The 24,078-nt window shown below is 33.8% G+C and overlaps 1 protein-coding gene across 1 annotated transcript; it reads left to right on the top strand.

The window, feature by feature from the left end:
• Positions 213–2,946, top strand: LOC109336202 (expansin-A15-like). Its single transcript, XM_019572656.1, has 4 exons — positions 213–325; positions 416–545; positions 753–1,065; positions 2,088–2,946. The coding sequence occupies exons 2-4, from the start codon at positions 422–424 to the stop codon at positions 2,392–2,394; spliced, it is 744 nt and encodes a 247-aa protein (XP_019428201.1). The 5' UTR covers positions 213–325; positions 416–421; the 3' UTR covers positions 2,395–2,946.

Raw genomic sequence — 24,078 nt, 5'->3', positions numbered from 1 at the left:
AAGTTGTAATAACTATAACCCTGAAAATTAACATGGTGTTTATCTAGTGGTATAAAATATCGCTAGATCTTCTGATAAAAAAGTTAAGGAGTTTAATTAATGAGAGCAACATTTATTGGGAGGAATTACGAATCCCAAAAGAAATTAATTTCTTACTCAAAAGGGAAAAAAATACTCCTGATAGTCACCTAATCTCCTATGGTCCTTAACCCTCCCACACAAAGGTCTATAAATTAAGTGGCACCCCTTATCATTATTCTTCACATTTCCACTTTACATTACCGCTCACTAGTTCTAAGTCCAACATTGAAGCTTCAATTTCAAAGTAATTGCCTCTTACCTCATCATTTCAAGCCCAAATTAAGTGCACATTTTCCAGCTAAATAACTTACTATATTTAATTTTGGGTGTGCAGGAAAAAATGGCTCTCATTGGTTTAGTCTTGGTTAGTCTTCTCTCAATGTTCTCATCTGCCTATGGCTATGGAGGATGGGTTAATGCACATGCTACCTTCTATGGAGGGAGTGATGCATCAGGGACAATGGGTACTAAGCATTATGACACATTTTATGAAATAAATTTTTTGTTTGAGTAACCTACTTATGTGTGGTTAATGATACATTATAGTCGCTTTTAAGTCCAAATAAAAAGTGGATATTGTATTAAGTAGTCAATATCCAAACATAATTGAATTTCTATGATAAGGAAACACATTAGACTAACTTATTTTTTTCCTAATGAAATGTTTTTAGGTGGTGCTTGTGGATATGGGAACCTATACAGTCAGGGCTATGGAACAAACACTGCTGCTTTGAGCACTGCTTTGTTCAACAATGGCTTAAGCTGTGGTTCTTGCTATGAGATTAGGTGTGTTAGTGACCATAGGTGGTGTTTGCCTGGGTCAATTTTGGTCACTGCAACCAATTTCTGTCCACCAAACAATGCCTTGCCTAATAATGCTGGAGGATGGTGTAACCCTCCTCAGCATCACTTTGATCTTGCTCAGCCTGTCTTCCTTCGCATTGCCCAATATAGAGCTGGAATTGTGCCTGTTGCTTACAGAAGGTAATTTTTATCTCCAACCTTATATATTTGAGTTAAAAGTTGAATAAATAAATATTTTTCTGACCAATATTTGAAGTCATACATTAAATGGTACACTTTGTGGGATAAAAGATGTGCTCCCTTTAAATTGTGATTACATTAAGATTTTTGGTATAACCAATAATATCTTATTAGGAGTTAATCCATCTCGGGGTATTTGCATATCCTTTCCAACAAGTGTTGTTCTCATGATTTAACATTTGACCTTTGGCTAGTGGCACGAATACGGATACATGTGTCAGATATGATACGTATCCGATATGTCGACACATATTTTTTCTAATATATAGGATACGATACGTTCAGAGATACGTGTATAAAATAATAAAAAAACATAAAAAATGATAAAATTATAAGTGTAAATCAAAATATCCAAAGTAAAAAATATAATGGAAATTGAAAATATTGTTATCCATAACAAATCTATCTTATCCTATTTTATTGAAAACGAATTTATTTTATCCTATTTTATTGAAAACGAATCTATATATCCTATATTTTACTGAAAACGAGTTCATATATCCTATATTTTATTGAAAACGAGTCTCATACGTGTCTTGATATTTATTTATTTTATTTTATTTTTTAATTTTTGGATACTCTATGGATACATATCTTTCACGAATCTACACGTATTCGTATCGGATACGTATCGGTGGTGACACGTGAGGATGTTTGACGAATCCGTGTTTCGGAGGCTAGTGCGATACCTGGGGATCTAGTGTTACTTAAATTACTAGATCATTGGTAAGTTATGTTGCGTTTACCACAATTGTGGAAAATTGGGGGAAAATATGTTGGAAAAACAATATTCCTGTTCGTGATCTTGTCGCTGAAACACAATATTGCTGTCATAATTGTGATTGTGGAGTGCATTTTTAAACATTGATATGCAGTAAAATTACTGATTTTTGATTTGAGCAAAATGTTGGGTGAATAGTAATTAATCTATGAGCCATTTTTGGGGGTGTGGAATTGTATAGGGTTGCTTGCAGAAGAAGGGGAGGAATTAGGTTCACAATCAATGGTCACTCCTACTTCAACCTAGTCCTCATCACAAATGTGGGTGGTGCTGGTGATGTGCATGCTGTGGCCATCAAAGGTTCCAGAACAAGATGGTCTCCAATGTCAAGAAACTGGGGTCAGAACTGGCAGAACAACAACTATCTCAATGGCCAAACCTTGTCCTTCAAGGTTACCACAAGTGATGCCCGTACTATTATCTCTTACAATGTTGCTCCACCTGGTTGGTCCTTTGGACAAACATACACTGGTGCCCAATTCCGCTAGAAATGCCATATCCAAAGTTTCAATTCATACATTTCATGATATAGTTTGTTATAATTTCTCATTCCAAATTTAAGTGTTAGTATTAGTATGACTCTAGTATACTAAGGTATTAGATAGTATGCTACTTGTTAAGGGGTATCTAGAAAGTGGGGATGGCCTATTTTAATCTAGCTCTTCATTAAGTTTATGTGGTTGTGTCAATGGGGAGGGTCCTATTTTTTATGGCCTTCTTCAATGTTGGGGTCAGTTTTTTATCATCTTTGAATGACTTTTGAAACTTCTGCTACTTAAAAGAAGGTGGTAGAGGTGGGTTTTTTTTATGTAAACTACTAAGTAGGAAGAGGTGGACAATTGAACCACCCGCCATTAGTACTGGGATAGTATTATTTTCTCCACCTTTTTGGGAGTGTTGGAATCATTGTTTGCTTCCCAAATTGTTGTAAGCAGCATTGGCATGATGTCTTTGGTTGTGTTATTTACTTATTAAAGACTAAAAGTGTAAATTTTCCTATTTCTGCCTGTAATGGAAATGAATTTACTAGTACTCTCTTGTTATCTCATTTTCTATTGTCCATGGTTGCATTGATTTCTCTATCTTCCTTGAATACTGTCATTATCAATTGGTGTTAATATGAAATCTTATTATAATATCAAATCCTTTAATAATGGGTGAAAGGTAATTTTTTTGTCTTGTTCAACAAGCTTATGTTATATATCGTCAATCTTTTTCTCTTATACATGGTTTAAATAAATGTAATGTTATATTAAGTTTCACGTTAGAAACAATTAGGAGAGGAATAGTAAAACATATATTAAATCATGCCTAACAATGTTAAAATGGTAGGAGGCATGAAAAAGATTTCTTGATGAATCAAGAAAGATGAAAGAAAAGAATATTATTTATTGAATATTGAATAGAATGATAACAAAATTACATTGAATCATTTATATAAAGGATAGAAAAACTAACTATCCTAACTAAATTAATTAACCAACTAACAAATACTCAACTATTTTAACAAGTAACTCACTTCCTAACTTCTACATAATTTATTTAGATAATTTAAAGTTAAAACTAAAGGATAGTGAGAAAGGTCCTAATTATTATGGTTTCACTTGTACGGCATATTAAGTTGGAAGACAATTTTGGGCTAACATTTCAGCCAGATAAAGAACAGGTTGAAATTGCATATAAATTTGGAACCGATTTACAATCAAGTTGGTGGTGTATCTATTATTAAATTTCAACCTTTAAAGACTATGATGTACTTTAAATTAACTCATTAATGGTAAACATACATTTTTACTTTCTCATTTTAAAAACAAACTCACTGTAGAAAAAGAAGTTTGGAAATATATTACTATCCATATACATTGTGCCTCTAATTCTGACGCCCAAACAGTTCATCTACCATTTTCTCACTGATATTTTTTTTAATATATGTCAAACATGTCTAGACCTCAATAACAAGTGAGTAGCCTAGTTTATTTAATCCTAAGTTCAAGCCCCCAATATTGAACTTACCAAACTTACCATTCTCAATTCAATATACATGACAAATGAAAATTATTATTATTGGGAGTATGATTACAGTAAATGGATTAAAGAATGAAGTGAATAAGATTATGAGTGTTAGAATAATTAGTGAAGAAGGCAATGAATGAGATTGAATCGTGAGAGAGAAAACACATAAGAAATTATTGGAGATTGATTGGAGGATGTATGATTATTGATTCCATACATTTAGTCACCATACAAGTCCATTTATACAAGTTTCTATATTTGGTTAACTAATATTATCCACCTAATAATAATAGAAACTTCTAACTACCATCCTAACTTCCTAACTATTTGATTAGCCTTTCAACGCTCTTCCATAATCAAAGAGTTACAATTCAACAAATACACTTACACAACTAAGAGTTCTCAATTCTATTTGATGCTACAAACATTCAGCATATTCCTTAACTTATTGAACCTCTCAAACTTCAAGCATTTAGTCAATACATTAGCAATTTGTTTTTTTGTGGCACAATGAATCAACTTCACCTTCTTTTTTCCAACCCAATCTCTTAGAAAATGAAATCTTGTCTCACTATGTTTGCTTCTTCCATGACTAACCGGATTCTTGGCCAGATTTATAGATGATTTGTTGTCTACTCTTAGCTCAAACTTACCAATTTCACCACACTTTCATTCTGATATCAGGGATGTTAGCCATAAGCCTTAGCATGCAGCATTGCAAGCTGCAATGTATTTAGCTTCACAAGTGGAAAGAGCCACTACATCTTGTTTCTTGGAACTCCAAGATATAGGGGCACCAAAGATGGAGAACACATACTCAAAAGTGCTCTTTCTATCCTCTTTATTGCCACACCAATCTGAGTCTGAATAGCCAACAAAACATGACTCAATTTTCACTTTCTAATTCAGGAACAAGATGCCAAGGTGCAGAGTTCCTTTTAAGTATCTCATTATCCTCTTGGCTGCAATAATATGTGATTGCTTTGGATTGGCCATATGTCTGCTGATCACTCCTACAATATGTTTGTACAGAATTGGATGAGTTGAATTTTCCATTTCTGCATCATTTTATCCCAACTTTCCTTCAACTTGTACTGCTACTAGTTTACAATCATTCATGTGAAATCTTTTCAGCACATCTGCAATGTATTTTCCTTGATGCATTACAGTTCCTGCCTCAATTTTCAGAAACTCTAATCCTAGAAAATAAGCCTAATCACTTAAGCCTATCATTTCAAACTCAGATTTAAGCTCTCCTTTTAACTTCAAAATCTCAGCTTCACAAATTCTTGTGATGACCAAGTCATCCACATATAAGAAGAGTAAGATTGTTTCTCCTGAAGTTGTTAGGTTCACATAAACACCATGCTCAACCTTGCATTGGTGAAGCCAATGGATTTCAGAAAGGAGTCAATCCTTTTTCCCAAGCTCTTGGAGCTTGTTTCAAGCCATAGAGAGCCTTATTCAGCCTCAACACCTTGGCTCTATCTTTAGTTATATCAAAACCAGGGGGTTGGGTAATGTAGACTTCTTCTTCAAGAGGTCCATTTAGGAAGGCACTCTTGACATCAAGCTGCCATAATTTCCATCGAAACCAGTTTGTTAGGGCCACAATTAACCTTATTGTTTCAAATCTTGCTACAGGTGCAAAAACATATGTGTAGTCAAACCCGTCCTTTTGCATAAAACCCTTAACAACTAGTCTTGCCTTATACTTTGAGATCCTTCCATCTAGTCTTAGCTTAACCTCATATACCCATTTTACTGGTATAGGTAGCTTTCCTTCTAGAAGATTGGCTACTTCCCAAGTATAATTCCTCTCAATAGCCATTAGTTCTTACTGCATTGCACTGAACCAAACATCTTCCTCCATAGTTTGTTGGAAAGTGATTGATTCAGTTTCTCCCATTAGTGCCAAATGAATTATATCTCCTTCTTCAGTGATTGCATCATCGAGAAATAACTCATACTCACTGAGCCTCATTGGTGGTTGTCTTATCCTTGTAGATCTAGTTGCAGCAACATCAGTAATAGTTTGTCTTGGAGTAGAATCTACTTCATCTAGGACATCATGTTCAATTGGTGTTGGAACTAGTGCTATTGTCTTCTTCTGCTCAATTCTTTTGAGAAGATCTATCTAGTAACTCATTTCCTCAAAGTGAACATCTCTGTTGAATACAACTTGATTTGTTGTAGGATTCAAAAGCTTGTATGATCCTATTGGATGATATCCAACAAAGATCATCAGTTCACTTTTATCATCCAATTTCCTTCTATTATGATCTGGTATGTGCTTGTAACACATTGAGCCAAACATCCTCATATGCTTCATTGATGGTCTTCTCCCTATCCAAACTTCTTCAGGAACTCTGTCATTTAGGCTCTGAGTTGGACATTTGTTTAGTACATGGGTAGTTGTAGAGATTGCTTCACCCCATAGGTAGTTGTAGAGACTACTTCATCCAATAGGTAGTTGTAGAGACTGCTTCACCCCATAGGTAGTGAGGTAGCCCCTTGCACTTGAGCATAAACCTGACCATATTCATCACTGTCTTTTTCCTTCTTTCAGCAACTCCATTGTGCTGAGGTGTGTAAGGAGTTGTCACCTCATGAACAATGCCCTGGTCTAAGCAGAAATTCTCAAATTCTCTTTATGTGAATTCCCCCTCCATTAGTTTTGATAATCTTCATGTTCTTTCCGGATTTGTTTTAAAACATTGCCTTGAACCTCCTCAGATTCTCAAACACTTCACTTTTGGCTTTAATGAGGTATATCCACATCTACTTACTAAAGTCATCAATGAAAGAGACAAAATATTTGTTTCCTCCAAGTGATGGAACTTCAATGGGGAAACACACATCTTAGTAGACTATATGAAATAGGTTATTAGCCCTTCCTTGAGTATGATTGCTAAAAGAAGTTCTAGTTTGTTTACTAGTTATGAAAGTATCACATGTTGTCAATTGGGTCTTAATTTCAGGCAATCCAGTGACCAAGTTTCTTTTGTTTAGCAGTTTAAGATCTCTGAAATTAAGGTGTCCATACCTCAGTTGCCAAAGCCATGACTCATATTCATTGGCCTCTGCTTGCAAGCATTGAGAATTCATTGCTCCTAGTTTTACTTGAAATGTTCTGTTGTTTGGCAATGGTGCACTGATGACTCTTCTTTTCAAATTGTCATAGATCTCCATCCATCCATTATGCAGCACCATACTCAGTCCTTTTTCATGTAGTTGGTCTATGCTGATGAGGTTTGTTTTCATATTAGGTACAAAGAACACATCAGTAATTAGGGCTCTCTTTCCATCTTGTGTTCTCAAAGGGATGTCTCATGTGCCTTCTGCTGCCACTACCCTATTGTCTGCAAATTTCACCTTACTTCTTCTAGTTGTATCAAAGTTTACCAATCAATCCTTCTGTCCAGTCATATGGTTAGAACATCCTGAATCAAGATACCAAGTATTAGTTTCATTCTTCATGCTACTAGTTGTCATCATCAATTGCACAACTTCATCATCAAACTTATCATTCTCCTCTTTAACAAGATTTGCCTTAGAGTATTGTTTTCCTTGATACTTGTTTTTGTTTGGTGCATAGCACTCAGAGGAGAAGTGACCAAGTTTGTCACAATTGAAGCATCTGACCTTCCTCTTGTCCATTCTTCTTTTCCAACCCTTTGGCTGTTTATTATTACTCCTTTTATTGGACTATTCCTGCAGATCAACCAATCTCATTTAGTCACCTTTCAAATTTGACCATTTCCCTTGGTTCTTGTTAAAGTTCTTCACATAGAAGCTTCCTTTCCTTGCTCTTGCTTGAGTTTGAAGGGCCTGATGTGAGGGTCTGTCAACCATTCTCTCATTAATTCTCTATTCATGAGTTTCAATGGATCCTTGAAGTTCCTCAATTTTCATCTTCTCAACTGTTCCTGATTCTTCAATGGCTACCACTATATGGTCGAATTTGGGAGTCACTATCCTCAAAATCTTCTCAACAATTGTAGCATCCTCCATTTTTTCACCACAGGACTTCATTGCATTTGTGTATGTTATGATTCTTGTAAAGAAATCAGCCATTCTTTCACTCTCTTCCATCTGCATAAACTCATACTGCCTCTTAATTGTTTGGAAACGAAATTTCTTTAATTGTCCAGCACCAACATAGTGTTTTTCCAACACATCCCCAGCTTCCTTTGCAGTTACAGATCCTACAATCTTCTCAAAATGAGCATTGTCCACTACTTGGTGTAGAAGACAAATTACCTTACAATCTCTTTTCTTATTCTATTTGGGAGCATTCATCTATGCTTGAGTAGCATTTTCTTCTAAGGTTGGTAGCCATTCCTCGACAATATCAGCTACATTTTGATAGCCAAAGATGACTTTCATTTGATTGCTCCACCTTGTCCAGTTCTTGTCATCTAACACAGGAAGAATTGTTGCATAATTTCCAGTTATTTGAGCCATAATTGCAGCAGAATTTGTTGGATCTTTCTTTGTGGCTCTTGATACCAAATGTTAAAAAAATTAGTGAAGAAGACAATAAATGACATTGAATCGTGATAGAGAAAACATAGAAGAAATTGTTGGAGATTGATTGGAGAATGTATGATTATTGGTTCCATATATTTAGTCACCATACAAGCCCATTTATACAAGTTTCCATATTTGGCTAACTAACATTAACCACCTAATAATAATAGAAACTTCTAACTACCATCCTAACTTCCTAACTATTTGAGTTAGAGTCTCATCGACAACAAATTAAAAAAGAAGAAGTTATAAGGTAGTCTGATAGTTAGGGTAAAGAGTTTAAGGAATGAAATGAAGTAAGTTGAGGTTCGAGTTGCACCTACAACGAATACTAACATTTTTCGATAAGAAAAAGATGAAACTTATTATGTAAGGTTAGTTTAAGATTAGAGTGCAAATAGACTAAATCAGGTTTACGTTAAACATGTCTGACTTAAATAATAAGTTTATTTAAAACTCTATTTTGTTAAAAGGTCTTTAAATAAACCGATAAATATATTTTTAAAGACATTACTAACAAATACTAAGTTGATAAATTTTTTTTAAACTTATTATGTAAGGTTAGTTAAAGATTAGGGATGTAAATAGACTAAATAAGGTTTGCTTTAAACATGTCCAACTTAAATAATAAGTTTACTTAGAAGCCTATTTTATTAAAATGTCTTTACATAAACCGATAAACATATTTTTAAAAAGAAACTACTAACAAATCTGCTTTTAAATAATTGTATGTAACACATAATCAAATTATATTTTTATACTAAAATTTTATATATAATAATTTTGGTTATATTAATATAGTATAATATAAATATTATATAATTAAGTAGATCGATATGTTAGACTTTAAAAACATTTTAGATATCTAAAACCTAACATATTAAATTAAATAGGTTTTTTAAAAGCCTTAACTTGTCATGTTTAAGAAAAAGATTAATCTGACATTTTCTAGGCCAAACAATAATTCATTAATAGACGATCTAACCCTGAGGCTCAAACTCGATACCTAGATGTTACATTAAACTTCAAATTAATCAGAATGGAAACAAAACTTTAGTAGGAACCCAAATCTTTGCCAGACCAAGTGATGTTACCTATTGCAGTTTAGAATCAGGAAGGATCTTAAAGAAAATTAATGCTTTGGTCAAAATATTAAAAGAAATAAAGAAGAAGTTTATTGATGTCTAATAAAATTTATTGATATGTGATATATAAACGGCTTGGTTATCATGATTCATGACCTCATCGAAGGTTGTCTTCCGCAGAATTTTTTCAAGAGGTTATATTACTGAATAAAGCAAAATGGAATGGAGAAGCATAACTAAGTCTTCAGAATTGTAGGCTTGGTTGGTGTTGAGTATTGCCTTGTGTTAGTTTGGGCTAAAGCCCATTTGTAGTTTTTTCATAAAAGAAAAGTAGTGTGGTGTGTGTGTTAAGTGAGAGAACATAAGAGGTTGTGTTTTAGAATTTCATCTTCTTTTCTCTTGTATTGAGTGTGATTCTAAACCACTCTAATATATGCAATATATGACTATTCAGAAGCAATCTTCGAGAAAATGAGTAGGTAAGCATAGTTGCTGATTTGCTGTACTTCGAGAAAATGCACTTCTAATATTACATAACATTAAATTTTTAATTCAAAAATAAAAAAGACAAAAAGATATATGAACTGAAAGTGTATGAGTTTTTTACACTCTAAATGTTACATTCTAAACATCATTTTTGTATCAACAATTAGGACCGTATAGAGCAACTGGAAATTTATCAAGTGATGTAGTTTGAGTACTTATTTACACAAATGCTCAACTTTAGAAATATTACAGATTGTTACGAAGTGGTAGCCCTTGTTGACGAGTTTGCGCTAACTTCTAGTAACTTTCTTTAATTTATTTTTAGGAAACTCGTGCTTTGTCATGTTGAGTTTTATGTTAAGTTCTAAAATATTACCCTGAATATCGTATTTGGCCATCACTATTTATCCAGTAGTTTTTCTAAAATAAAATAATTCGTTCTTGAGGGGCTGGTATATTCAGGCCGGTGATGACATTTTATAGACCAGATGACATTTTATAGATTTAGTGTGGGAAAATGATGGCCCTTATTTATAATAAGACAATAAATAAAATCTATATGTGAAATTTAAAATGAAAATGAGAATTCAAAACAAATTATGAGAGAAAAATGAGTATATGCTATCTATAAGAATAATATTTTATTATCTAGAATAATTTATACTAATATTTCAACCAAAATTTCTCATCAAAATCGTGAGAGCATATATTATATTTTATTCTCTTCCTCATTTATTATTATTACTCACTAGGAACTTGAGTTAAACATTTTTTTAATTTTTTGTCACATTTCTAACGGATGTTGAATGATCTCATAATTTGTCCACCTAGTGTGACTCCTCAATTTAATTCTACATCAATTATGGTTATATAATATAATAATCAATAATATATTGAATAAACTGATACGTAGTGTAATAAGTAATAAATGCAAAAATAGGTATGATGCCATGATGTGTGATTTTTTACATGAATAAAAATTGTGAAAATGAAAGTTATTTGCGTAAATACAAAAATGAGCTTCCATTAATTATGGGTAATCTACACCACACTTGTTACACATGCTGACCAGGCAAGGGTGTATTATCCTTCTAATAACAAAATTAGTTTTTATTACAGTCAACTTTTTTGTAATTTAAACAATCCGTTGTTGAAGTGTAGTAGCTGGGTTTGAATTACGGCACTTAAATTTCATCTCTATTATTTTAAGGACTGAAATTTACGTGCTGACTTCTAGGGTGAGTATAAGTTATGTTAGGTTGGATAAGATTTATTCTTATTTATCCTTAAATGTTTCTTAGATCATTTTTTTGAACTTAACCATAGTCTGAAGCTGATTTGACCATAAATGTTGAGTCATTCTTTCAACCTAAACTCAACACTATACCTAATTAAATATAATACATATCTTTTTAGATAAAGTCTTGTTGTTGGTGCAGTGAAAGCGATCGTTGTACAGTGTTGGCCACAAACAATAAAATAAAGTGCATAAAATAAATAGAAGAGAAGACAACAAAATTTGGTAACGAGGGTTCAACTAATTGTGCCTACGTCCCTAGGAGCGCTGAACGACTACCAATATATTATTAGAGAATAACGATTATAAGCTCTAACACACATGACCCAAGTGCCCATGAGGAAGTCTTTCGATATATTGGAACCTCTACACAAAAGTTCACCAACAACCGTCCTCTTCAATACTCAGTCAAAGTGAATCTTGGATCTTTCTTAGAGAGCCTCAACCACTACCATCATTGTCTAGTCTAACAATCATAGTTCAAAAGAACTATCATACTCCACCATAGGGAGTATATCCGCAGCACACACCTTGCGTCAGTGCTAACTAATGTCTATGTCACAACCTTGCATCCAAGCAAATGCCCATGCCACACCCCGCATCGCTACTGATGCCCATGTTAAACCTTGCATCAAAGTCAATGCCCATGTTACACTCTACATCAAAGTCAGCCAACACCTCTCTGCTTTTGTGAATCTGCTAACAATTAATATCTTTTACTATGACGTCTCAGACACGCCATTGGGTATTCCACTTCTCATCTTAAATGAGATCATTTTGTCTATATCTAGAGAGATATTGTCAACACTTGTCTCACGGTCTAACTCACCACATGAGTCCTTATCTTCACCTTGATCCTAATCCAGTACATGAACTTCTAGGAATGTGGATCAACACATATATCACTCACACCATAGTTCTGCCATGATTCCTTTTCCTTCAACTCATCTACTTTATCCTTGCGCATTACCTTTGATGCACCTTATCTAGCCATCACGCCTTCACCCTCTTTAGTCATTGTCTTCAACTTGGGTTAAGAGCCATCTACCAATTGACTCTGATATCAATTGTTGTTGTAGCGAAAGCGACCGTTGTGCAGCGTTGACCACAAGCAATCAAATAAAGTGCATAAAATAAATAGAAGAGAAGATAGCATAATTTGGTAATGGGGATCAGCCAATTGTGCCTACGACGCCGGAGCGCTGAGCGGCTACCAATATATTATTAGAGAATAAGGATTACAAGTCCTAGCACACCCATGAGCTCAAGTGCTCATGTGGTGTTTCTATTTGGTGCTTCTATCTGGTGCACATTACAACAAGGGACTTGAGTCCAATATATAACATTGATATTTTATTTTATTTTAATGTTAGGCATTGTGAGACTAACACAATACATATTTCAAGCATCCCAACACTTATCAATATAATTTATTATTATGGGTATATAATTTGACATATGAAATGATATATGTATATATATTGTTAATCATGTCTATTTGATGAAAAAATTAGAGAATCACTGAGATGTTATTACTTTATAACACTTGAATAGGCACACATACAAACATGATGAATGAGTGACCATGAGCCGGGTCGTGTCAGGTCATGCTTGTCCCTTACCCTATCATAAATATTAAGCTGATATAATTTTTAAACCCAAACCTAGATCCGTTGAAACTCAGCCATATTTGGGTCCATCATGATTGAGCAAAGTCGGGTGAGCCCATAGGATCGGGTTTTACTCATGCCTAATAACTTTAGTTCAATTTGATCCTTAGAAGTAGAGCCCCAAAATACTCTAGGAATAAAGCGCCTCATAATCATTAGACACATTTAATTAAAGCATTTTTATTTCTTAATTTTAACTTTATCAAGATTTTTTTGGAGTAAGAATGAATTTCTCAATTTAAGATATCATATCTAAATTCATTCAATCAAAAATTATCTATATGACTTTCTTCAACACCATAAGTTATCCCATTCGACATGGATGTTATTAATGGTGACAAGCGTTAGGCTAATATTATTGTCACTAACAAAGAATAAATATATATTATTAAATACGAAATGAATAACAACCTTCCCAGATTAAAAGTGTAACAACAAAGAGTTGATTCACAAGTGATCAACTTATTGTAGTAATTGAAATTGATAGCCAAATCCAACCAAACCCAGTCAAATATGTAGTCTTGAAGTCTTCCTTTGAGCTGGTTAAGTACTCACAATGAAACCCTTACAACCATCATAACTTAAAACTGCTAATGTATACTAATTCATACTACACAATCGTCTTTCTTTCGACGAAATTGTTGCCCGCATGAAGATAAGTATGCACAAATACCTTAAGAACTCATAAAGTAAAAGTTTCCAAAGAAGATGTTACTTTGGCTATTATAATCTTTAGCTAATCAAAATAAGAAATTAGGCAAGCTCAATATGAGCGATTTATGTTGTTATTATATTATTTAATCATATTAAAATACAATTATAAGTAAGAGATAATATAGTGTATATTACAACACACGCGTAAATAATTTATATAGTAGACTCAACACAAGATAGTCAACAAAATATCAATTCTTAGTTTTTGGACATAAAAATTAATTTGTATGTGATTTTCTCAATGCAAAGATAAAATATTAACAATTAATTTTATGAAACATCATTTTCCTTTAGACCAACTATTATTTACATAATTATTTTATAGTTGTTACATATTTAATATTAGGAGCAATATGCTAAAATTATCTTTTAATAATATACATTCAACATCACTTGTGTGTGTGACGTTGTTTAGTGATAGACGAAGTTCAAGAAATGACATTTAATAATGACCAATGAAGCAGACATTGTTGTATTTATACAATCAACATTTCCTCTTTCGGTGAGTGTTATTGATTTTCATATATTAAACATCATTTTTTTGTAGTAAACGTTCATGTAGCTTCAGAACTTAAGAATTTAAAGATATTATTAATTTTATTATATATTAATTTCTAGATTCTATTTTTTAATTACTTAGTTATAAATATCGAAATAAAACAATTAAATATGAATATTGTTTTTGTAGTATACTATTTAAACTATTAAAGATTTTAAATTGTTGATATTGTTAATACATTCTATCTATTAATGTTCTAATTAAAATATTATAAAAAATTCTAATTAAAATATTATAAAAATATTCTAATTAAAATATTCTATTAATATTTAACATATATAGTTTTTACATTATTTTATTTAATTAAAAAAATTATATATGATTTTTTTGTAAAAACAGATATATCAACATTTGTGTGCATATAATTTTTTATTCAAATAAAAGAACCAACAATGCTTCTTGTAGTGAGAACAATTAAATGTCAAGATTCAGGATACTTCTTTAGTTAGCATTATTGAATGTCAAGATTGAGCAATATTTTTTGTAGTGCGTGTTGTTGATGTTATTAGATATTTAAACAAAAAAAATATCATACACTTTCACACTCATATTCTCAGCTCGTTCATTCACTCTAAGTTATAGAGAACCTTCCTACGATACTAAACTTCCAATAATATACTGAATTTCAATAATTGACCTTCCACGATATTCAACAATTGACCTTCCATGACTTTGACCTTTTTACGACATTCAACAATTGACATTCCCATGACGTTCAATAAAATGTGAGTTTTTTCCTTCTTTATTTTTGGTTTTCTCTTTGCATGTATTTATGTATGTTACTCTCACGAGTTTTCAACTATAGGATATGCTTCAGTTTGGTTCGATTAACGTTGAATTTCTCTATAAGAACGAAATCGGTCATGAATTGTTTGATTATGTCGGTTTCGCAGATTGCTTGTTTTATAAAAACAAATCTCACATCAAATTGCATTCTAAAAGAAACTTATTGTCTATTTCAATTACCATTTTGGTTAACAATGTATCATCCCTACACGAAAATTTAAAATATAATTCATATACATAATTGAATAACGCAAATCAAAACATAATATATTTATAAACTTGACAAAAGACTAGTACAATCAAAATAACGAAAATAATCCAACATTAACGAACTAAAATAATGAAAATAATTCAACTTAAACTGAACAATAATAAAAATAATTCAACATTAACCAAACTAAAATAATTGAAATAATAAAAATATCCAACACGATCTTTCTTTTAGTCCTCTACCTTAAATGAGATAATGATTTTTTTAAATATTTGGTTCGGTTCAAGTGATTATAAATTCTCTTGAACCACATACCGATCCTAAATAATTCTTTCAAAAAGAATTGACTTGAATCGTGAAATTGAACCAAACCATAGTTTTTTGTTTGATTAGGTTGAACCCCATCGGTTTCCCGATCTAAAGTAAATTTGCTTTCACTATTACCCTATTTAATATTTTAGTATCATTTTTCACAAAAACAAATACACATAATTAAATGTCTATAATAAATAATATCATTAATTTGTCAAAAATGTACTCCATATATCCCACAAAGATATAAATTTATTATCATGAATCAAAGTTCTAATAGTGCAATGTATACAATATTTTTCCTTATTTTTTTTAACTATTCAATAAAACAATGTTTGATTTTTTTAAGAAGTAAATACATATTTCAACCTCTCATATTTTTTAATCTTACCAGTTTGCCCCTCAAATTGAAAAACCCAAAATAATTCCCAAAAATTTCAAATCTAGGTCAAATTAGTCATTTTTAACATATTTTATAACACTTATTAGCAATTAGTTTGACACTAAAAGAATTAATTTCACCTACATTTGAAATTTATGGGGACCATTTTGGATTTTTCATTTTTTGAATGACCAAACTGATAAGGTTGAAAAATATGAGAAACTCAAATGAGTGTTTAATTTTTTTTAAATATGACACAATTATATTTATATATGCTAGCATTTTGATAGACACTTTTGCATATGTATTATCATTTTCCATCCAATAAATTTAATATTATAAGTTGATATTTTTATAAAAATCGTTAGAATAATAATTTTGACCATACAAATATAGATGAATGATTAAGATAAATGTTAGTTAATGATATATGATTAGTTAAAAAAGTCATATGTATTTACCTTTTAATTTTGACCATTCAAATAAGGTCCATATATTAATCGTTCTTATTTCTCACAATAATAATTGTATTTACTTGAGTCACTACATATATAGAATAAAATATCTTCTCATATCACAAGATAAATTATCTCCTCTAGTCACTAAAATTATGACATGTGCACTATTTTTTTTTTAGTTTTTATAAATATTTTATAGAAAATGATTAAATAGAACATATGTTATGATTTTAGTAGTTGGAAGAAATAACTTATCTATTGGTACGAGAATATACTTTATTCTCTTCTCAATATAGTGACTCAAGTGAGAACAAATTTCATATAAAAATTATGAGAACAATTTTCATATAAAAATTGTGAGAACAATAAATTGCGATAATATAATCATACATAGATAGGATTAAAAGTTAGTTCATGATCATGAGATGACTTAAAAAAACCATATGAAATTATCGTTTAATATTATAATTAAAATGATATTCAATTGTTCATATTATATAATCTCATTTCTCACAATAATAATTATTCTCCGGTTCCTAAATATGTATATTAATCATTTTAATATATACTACTGTATAAATCCAAAATTCATGGACTTACTCATAATTTTACATGCATAATTTAGATATATTCATTTTTATCTTGACAATTGTGTTTAAATTTACATTTTCTGACCATTTTACTATTAAGTGCCAAATTGATCATATAATATGTACATATTTTGTGGCACTTTAACTACTTAATCAACTCAAATGAATGAAATCATACTCATACATGATAAAAACTTGTTTAAATGACCAAATATCATCACTAAAATGTTTTCTAGGCTTAATCCAGAGGAATAATAAAAAAAAGTTAAGTTTCCGGATAAATCTCGACCAGGCTCAGCGCAAGGACCACACTGAGTGGATCAGACATTAGTTGAAACTCACACTTAGTGCCCAAGTCGCGCTTAGTAGAGGAAGATACATGCCCAGTGCAATCACTACACTTAGCGTATGTACCAAAGAATTAAGAAGTTTAGCCTCTGTAACTTTTACGCTAAGCACACCTAATTGTGCTTCACGCAAAAGGGAGGTGCGCTCCACGTAGGTGTTCGCCCAACATAGGCAGTTGCGCTGAAAGGTAGCGCCTGACTAGATGAAGAGTTGTGCTCAGCATATAGGCGGTACACTAAACGCATGAGCTAACATGCAAACATTAATTATGTCTATCAACTTTGTTATCCTCCCATTACATCGTTATATGCATGCCAAAAACAAGAATACATATTGACAGAAAAAAGTGTGCCTTGCTAGTGTAAATAAATCACCCATAATATGTTGCCCTAAAATTGAGAATTACATTAGGTACCATTAATTAGAGAAATGATCATTTCCATTAATGGAAAAATAAGTAGTACAAAAACAAAAGAAAAAATATTATGGTAAAACATTTTTATCTGTTTATATAAAATGGAATAACATTTTTATCATTGAAAACACAAGGAAAAGGAGAAACAAGTAATTGTAATGCAATAATAACAAATCAAATCCTTATTAACAAATTGATTAGATTATTATTATCCTAAAATCAAATCTAAAGTTGATATGTAAACAAATTTGTTTAGATTAATTATGTTGTTATCAGTCTAAACAAATATGTTTATATATGAACTTCAGATTTGATTTTAGGATAATAACAACCTAACCAATTTGTTAACAATCTCCTAATAAGAATTTGTTTTTTATTACCATATTAAATTGTTTTTATTATTGTAGAGGATCTTGTTCCATTAATTAATAGTGAAAAATGAAGAACTTATTGTTCTTCTTTCATTTTCACTTATCTCTGTACATATGAAATGTTTGCCTCATATTATTGGAGTTATATGAGTGAGTTAGTACATAAGTTGTACAAATAATAATATGATATTTTTAAAAAAGTGAACTTTTATTATGAGTGCTAGGGTTTTTGGTGAGACTTCGAGTCAAGAGGATGATCTCCTTCTTCGGAGTACCAAGAAAGTTAAAACAAGATAAGCTTGTGAGGCAGGAGTTGGTGAGGTCGAAGTCGAGATGGAGGTAGCAGTGGAGGAGAGGGAAGAAGGGAACCATGGTAAGGTCTCTTATCGGGAGAAATTCTTGAATTACACTAAAGCTGATGAGATTTTCCCTGAGGAGGATAATGATGAAGACTTGGTAGAGAATAAATGGTACAACGAAGAGGAGGAGGATAAGGGTTTTGGCCCTTGTCCTGATATACTTGTGACTAAGGAGGAATTTGATGGGTGGTGTAAACCATGGAAACAGGCCCTAGTAGTTAAAGTTTTGGGTATGACAGTGTCAATGCGCACCATGGAATATAGACTTCGGAAGCTTTGGGAAGGCCAGGGCACATTGCAGATCATTGACATGCCTTAGAACTATTTCCTAGTCCATTTTAATGATGGGGATGATTATAACCATGCTCTATTCGAAGGTCCTTGGGTGGTGGCAAACCACTATCTTATTGTTCAAAGATGGAGGCCTTTCTTCCTTTCAGCGAGAAGGTAACCCATCGAATTGGCGTTTGGATCTGGATTCCTAACATCCCGATTGAACTATATAATCAAAGATTCCTGACTCGTGTGGGTTCTAGCCTTGGGAAAATGTTGAAGATCGACCACCTTGCATCAATTCATTCTCATGAGAAGTTTGCCCGCATTTGTGTGGAGTTAAACTTGGAAAATAAGATGGTGCCTAAAATCAAAGTTATGGGTACGGTCTTGAACCTCGAATATGAAGGATTTCACCAAATTTGTTTTCATTGTGGGGTTTATGGCCATCGGTTGGAAACATGTCTGGAGGGTTCTCGGCGTCAACTGGAACAGGTGGCTATCGAGGATCAGGATATGGCGGAGACACCAAAAGTGATGGAAACCCCTCCAAATTATGAAACAGGTGTACTAGTTGGAGGTGGAGACATTACTATTAATGTGATTAATGAGAGTATAACAGTTCCAACGCAACTTACTGAAACGGTGGAAGTTAAGGAGCCTGAAGAGGAGGACCTTTTTGGTCCTTGGATGTTGGTGAAAATAAATAAATCCAAACGCAGATTTAAAGGTCCTAATCATAATGAAAAAGATGGTGCATCCTTTAATGTTTATAAGCTGAGAACTCACGAGAATGGAACCAAATTAATATCAAATTCGGGCCTAGGCCCAAGAAATCAATCGGTTACAGATGGCATTAATGGGTTGGGTATGGATGCTGATATTTTAAAAATTAAAGCTAAGTCTAGGCATAGGCCCAATAGGGATGTGAGTGACGTCTCTCCTAAGAATACTCCAAAAAGTTTGGATCCTAGTTTGAAAGAGGTGTTTACAAATCATGAAATTGATACTCATCGTGTAGTTGAGTCGAGGGAGGACTTCCAGAATGTATCCGAAACTCAAAAATCTAATCAGACTCATGGGGAGTGTAATCCTATTGGCCGTAATGGCAGGAAGATTTGTGAAGAGATGGATCAAGATGGGGGTCTCTGAATCCCAAGCTACAAGCCAATTATAGATGAAGCTTATGTATTGGAATTTCTGAGGTTCTAAGGCAAAAGGTTTTGTTTCTTTGATCAAATATTTGAAGATGGTGTATTCTGTTTCTTTTCTAATTCTAGTGGAGACTCAAATCAGTGGTGACAACACCGACAAGGTTATCCAAAAACTGGGCTTTGATGGGTGTACTAAGGTGGATGCGGTGGGTAGAGGTGGTGGTATTTGGTGCGTTTGGGATAACTATTGTAGTGCTAATGTGTTATAGGCTACATCTCAATCCATCTTTATGGAAGTGAGCAGTTGTGGTTCTGAACCCTGGATTCTTTCTGCTATCTATGGTAGCCCCCATTTTTCCTTGAGCAGGAGTCTTTGGGATACTCTTCGAGACCTAGTCGATGAAATGGACAACTTTGGTGTGTGATTAGTGATTTTAACGTGATTGCTTCACATCTGGAGAGAATGGGAAGTTGTAGTAATAGACCTCTAAGGGGTGCTTCTCAATTTGTGTCTGTCATCAAAGATTGTGATTTGATAGACCTTGGTTTTGTTGGTCCCTAGTACACGTGGAAGAAAGGAAGTTTGAAGGAGAGGTTGGATAGAGCCCTATCTAATCTGGATTAGAGACTTAAATTCCCCTTTGCATCTATTACGCATTTGAACCCCTTAAAGTCGGTTAATTCCCCTTTGTTGGTTAACTTTTCTGAGCATAAAAGGCCAAATCATTCTCGTCGACCCTTTCGAATGTTAGCTACATGGTTCTCTCATCCGTCTTTTGAATCTCAAGTTAATAGCTCTTGGATGCACCACTTGGAACGATACTATCTCCAACCTCTAGGTTGCTCTCCAGGTTTGGAATAAAGAGGTCTTTGGAAATATCTTCCAAAGGAAAAATTCTGATTCAGCGTTTGAATTGGATTACTAGGAAACTGGTTGGAGGTTCCAATCCATTCCTAGAGAGGCTTCAGATTCAGATCTGGGGTCAATTAGAAGAAGTGCTTCATCAGGAAGAATTACTTTGGTTTCATAAATCTAGGAGCAATTGGCTTATTCATGGAGATAGGAATACTCGCTATTTCCATGCATCTACGATTATTAGAAGAATGAAGAAGCATCTCCTCATGCTTCAAAATGCGGAAGGGAATTGGGTTCAGGATAGGGATCAACTTGAGTCCTTAGTTGTTAACTTTTATCTGAACTTATTCTCGGCTTCGAGTGATATATGTCCCTTCTACATCTCAGGCGGTTTTTCGCTACTGTCGTTGACGCAGCGTGAATTCCTTGGTAATGAGGTTTCACTGGAAGAGATCAAACATGTAGCATTCAATATTAGCGGTTATAAGGCTCTAGGTAAAGACGAAATTCATGATCTCTTCTATCAGAACAATTGGAATGTTGTGGGGGCTAAACTCTGTGATTTTGTCTTCTCGGTGTTTAGTAATCCGGGAACTGTGGGGGAATTAAATGACACTCTAATTACGCTCATACCTAAAGTTGAGCCAACGAGTCATCTTAAAGACTTTCACCCGATTACTCTTTGCAATGTGTCCTACAAGGTGGTGACTAAAATCCTTGCAGCTAGACTAAGAGGAGTTATGCATAAACTTACAAGTCCCTACTAGAGCAGCTTCATCCCGGGCCGACAAAGCAACGATAACATCGTTATTACTCAAGAAGTTATCCACTCTATGAAGCTTAAAAAAGGTAATTTAGGTTGGATGGCGAGAAAAATTGATTTTGAGAAAGCTTATGATAGATAGAGTTGGAGTTTTGTGAAGGACACCCTCATTGATGCTAGATTACCTCCACTGTTTGTTGATTTAGTGGACATATGTATATCTAGCCCAATTATGCATCTTCCTTGGAATGACGATGTTCTGGATCCCTTCTTGCCGCAACAGGGCATCCATTAGGGTGATCCTATATCTCGTTATCTTTTTGTTCTCTGCATGGAACGTTTGCCTCAGCCGATTTGTTCAGCTACAGAGGTTGGGCTGTGGAAGCCAATCAAGTTATGCAGGAATGGTCCCCCTATTTCTCATTTAGCCTTCATGGATGACTTGATTTTGTTTGTCGAAGGCAGTATGGAACAGGTTGAAATTATTGCGACCTGCTTGGAGTTCTTTTGTAAAATCTCGGGTCAGAAGGTCAACAAAGAAAAAGTCAGAATTTTCTTCTCAAAGAATGTGCATGAAAACATTCACCATCAAGTTAGCAAAGCTTTTGGGTTCAACAGAACTTGTGATCTTGGGAAGTACTTGGGGGTGCCGATTCAGCATATAGGTCCAAGGAAGAATAACTACAAGTACATTTTAGATAGGGCTAAAAACATATTTTCAATTGGAAGTGTAAGAACTTATCCTTCGCGGGGAGGTTAACCCTTACGAAGTCAGTGTTGCAATCCTTACCAGCGTATGTTATACAAACCACCTCTCTTTCTCTTTCAGTTTGTGATAATTTAGACAAATTGTGTCGTTCCTTCATTTGGGGAGAAAACTCCTAATCTCGGAAAACTCATTGGTAGAGTTGGGATACTCTTTGTATGCCAAAGAAGGCTGGTGGTTTGGGTCTTAGGCAGGCACATCTTGTGAATAAAAGCTTTATGCTGAAAGCGGCATGGAAGATAGTTCAAAATAAAGATGATCTTTGGGTCAAAGTAATTCGTGTGAAGTACAAACTTGGGGAGGATAGGATCCCTGTGGTCAATAAAAGATCTAGGGAATCTCAATTTTGGAAAGGGGTTAGATTTTCTTGGCCCTTACTTAGTGAGAACCTCGGTTGAAGGATAGGTAATGGGAGACGGGTTGATTTTTGGAATCATAATTAGGTGTCGAACGAGGGCCACTTGCGTGCAACTCAATAGGGGAATATCACATTTCCATTTATGGACAGTAAGGTCTCAGATGTTTTGAATTCTCAGGGTGTCTGGGACTTACAGATGCTATCCATTATGGTCCCTCCTAACATTATCAACAAAATCATGGCGCTTCCCTCTTTAGGGGACGATCAGGATGATGATACCTTGGTTTGGTGGGGCTCAAAAGATGGATCCTTGTCGGTGGAGGCTGCCTATTCACATATGGCGGGTCATGAGGGGTTATCTTTGAACAGGGTGGTGGAAGGGATTTGGAATTGGAAGGGCTCGTACCGTATTAATATGCTCCTTTGGCATATAATTAGTAATAGGTTACCTACCAATTTTCAACGGTTCAGGCGATCCATGGCTGATTCTGATGCTTCTCTGTGTTGCCTCGAAGTGGAATCAGTGTTGCATGCCTTGTGTGATTGTCGATTTTTCAAGTGTGTGTGGAAATTTTTGTTTGGCCAGGATGCTGGTCACAGTTTCTTTGTTATGGATCTGCAACAGTGGGTTAAAGGCAATGTTAGCTACAATAAAAGATGGAGTGGCGGTTTGGAGTGGAGCTTGATTTTTGGTGCTGCAATTGATGTGATTTGGCAATCTAGGAACCAACTAATCTTTGATAATATGTCGTGTAATACCGTGTTTTACCGAGCACGTTTAATTAACTAATTAGTTGTTAATGAATTAATTATAGAAATTAATCTGTAATGTTTTAGGCTAAACGTCGGTTGAGTTTTAGTCTTGTATTATAATATTTCTGCTTTCCCTATTTTTTCAAGATTTTTGGAGTATAAAAGTTTTCGAGACGATTTCGGGCCGTTTTATTGAGTTTTCGCCCAGTTTTTGAGTTCCGTAACTCAGAATCTTGTTCGTAACGCAACTCTAACTATTTTTCACCTCGAAATTCAAGTTTTGATGTTTCAGGCAAAAAACCTAAATCGGTAGATCGTATATTTCCGGACGAAGTTATCCAGTAACACTCGGGCATGACTTCAATTGCGAAATCACATCGCATCAATCAAGTCGGGGTATCAATCACATCATGGGTGAATGGCTTGTCAAACAAGCAAAGTCAAAGCTTCCATAATCCCCTAAATCACTCACAAAATCTCCTCACTCCACCACCATTAGACAAATCACCTAAGCTAGCCAAAAGCTAGATTGCCTCTCATTAATTTTCAGATTTGAGAGACGGTGAGGCTCTCCTATAAATACCTCACCCCATCCTCTCATTTTTACACTAATTCTCCTAAAGAAAGTTAGGGTATTCTTTCTCTTTTTCTCTTCTCCAT

Source organism: Lupinus angustifolius, chromosome LG02 (genome assembly GCF_001865875.1).
Source record: "Lupinus angustifolius cultivar Tanjil chromosome LG02, LupAngTanjil_v1.0, whole genome shotgun sequence".
In the NCBI taxonomy this organism is placed as follows: domain Eukaryota; kingdom Viridiplantae; phylum Streptophyta; class Magnoliopsida; order Fabales; family Fabaceae; genus Lupinus; species Lupinus angustifolius.
The sequence above is the reverse complement of the archived record's forward strand: the minus strand, read 5'-3'. Positions and strand labels throughout refer to the sequence as shown.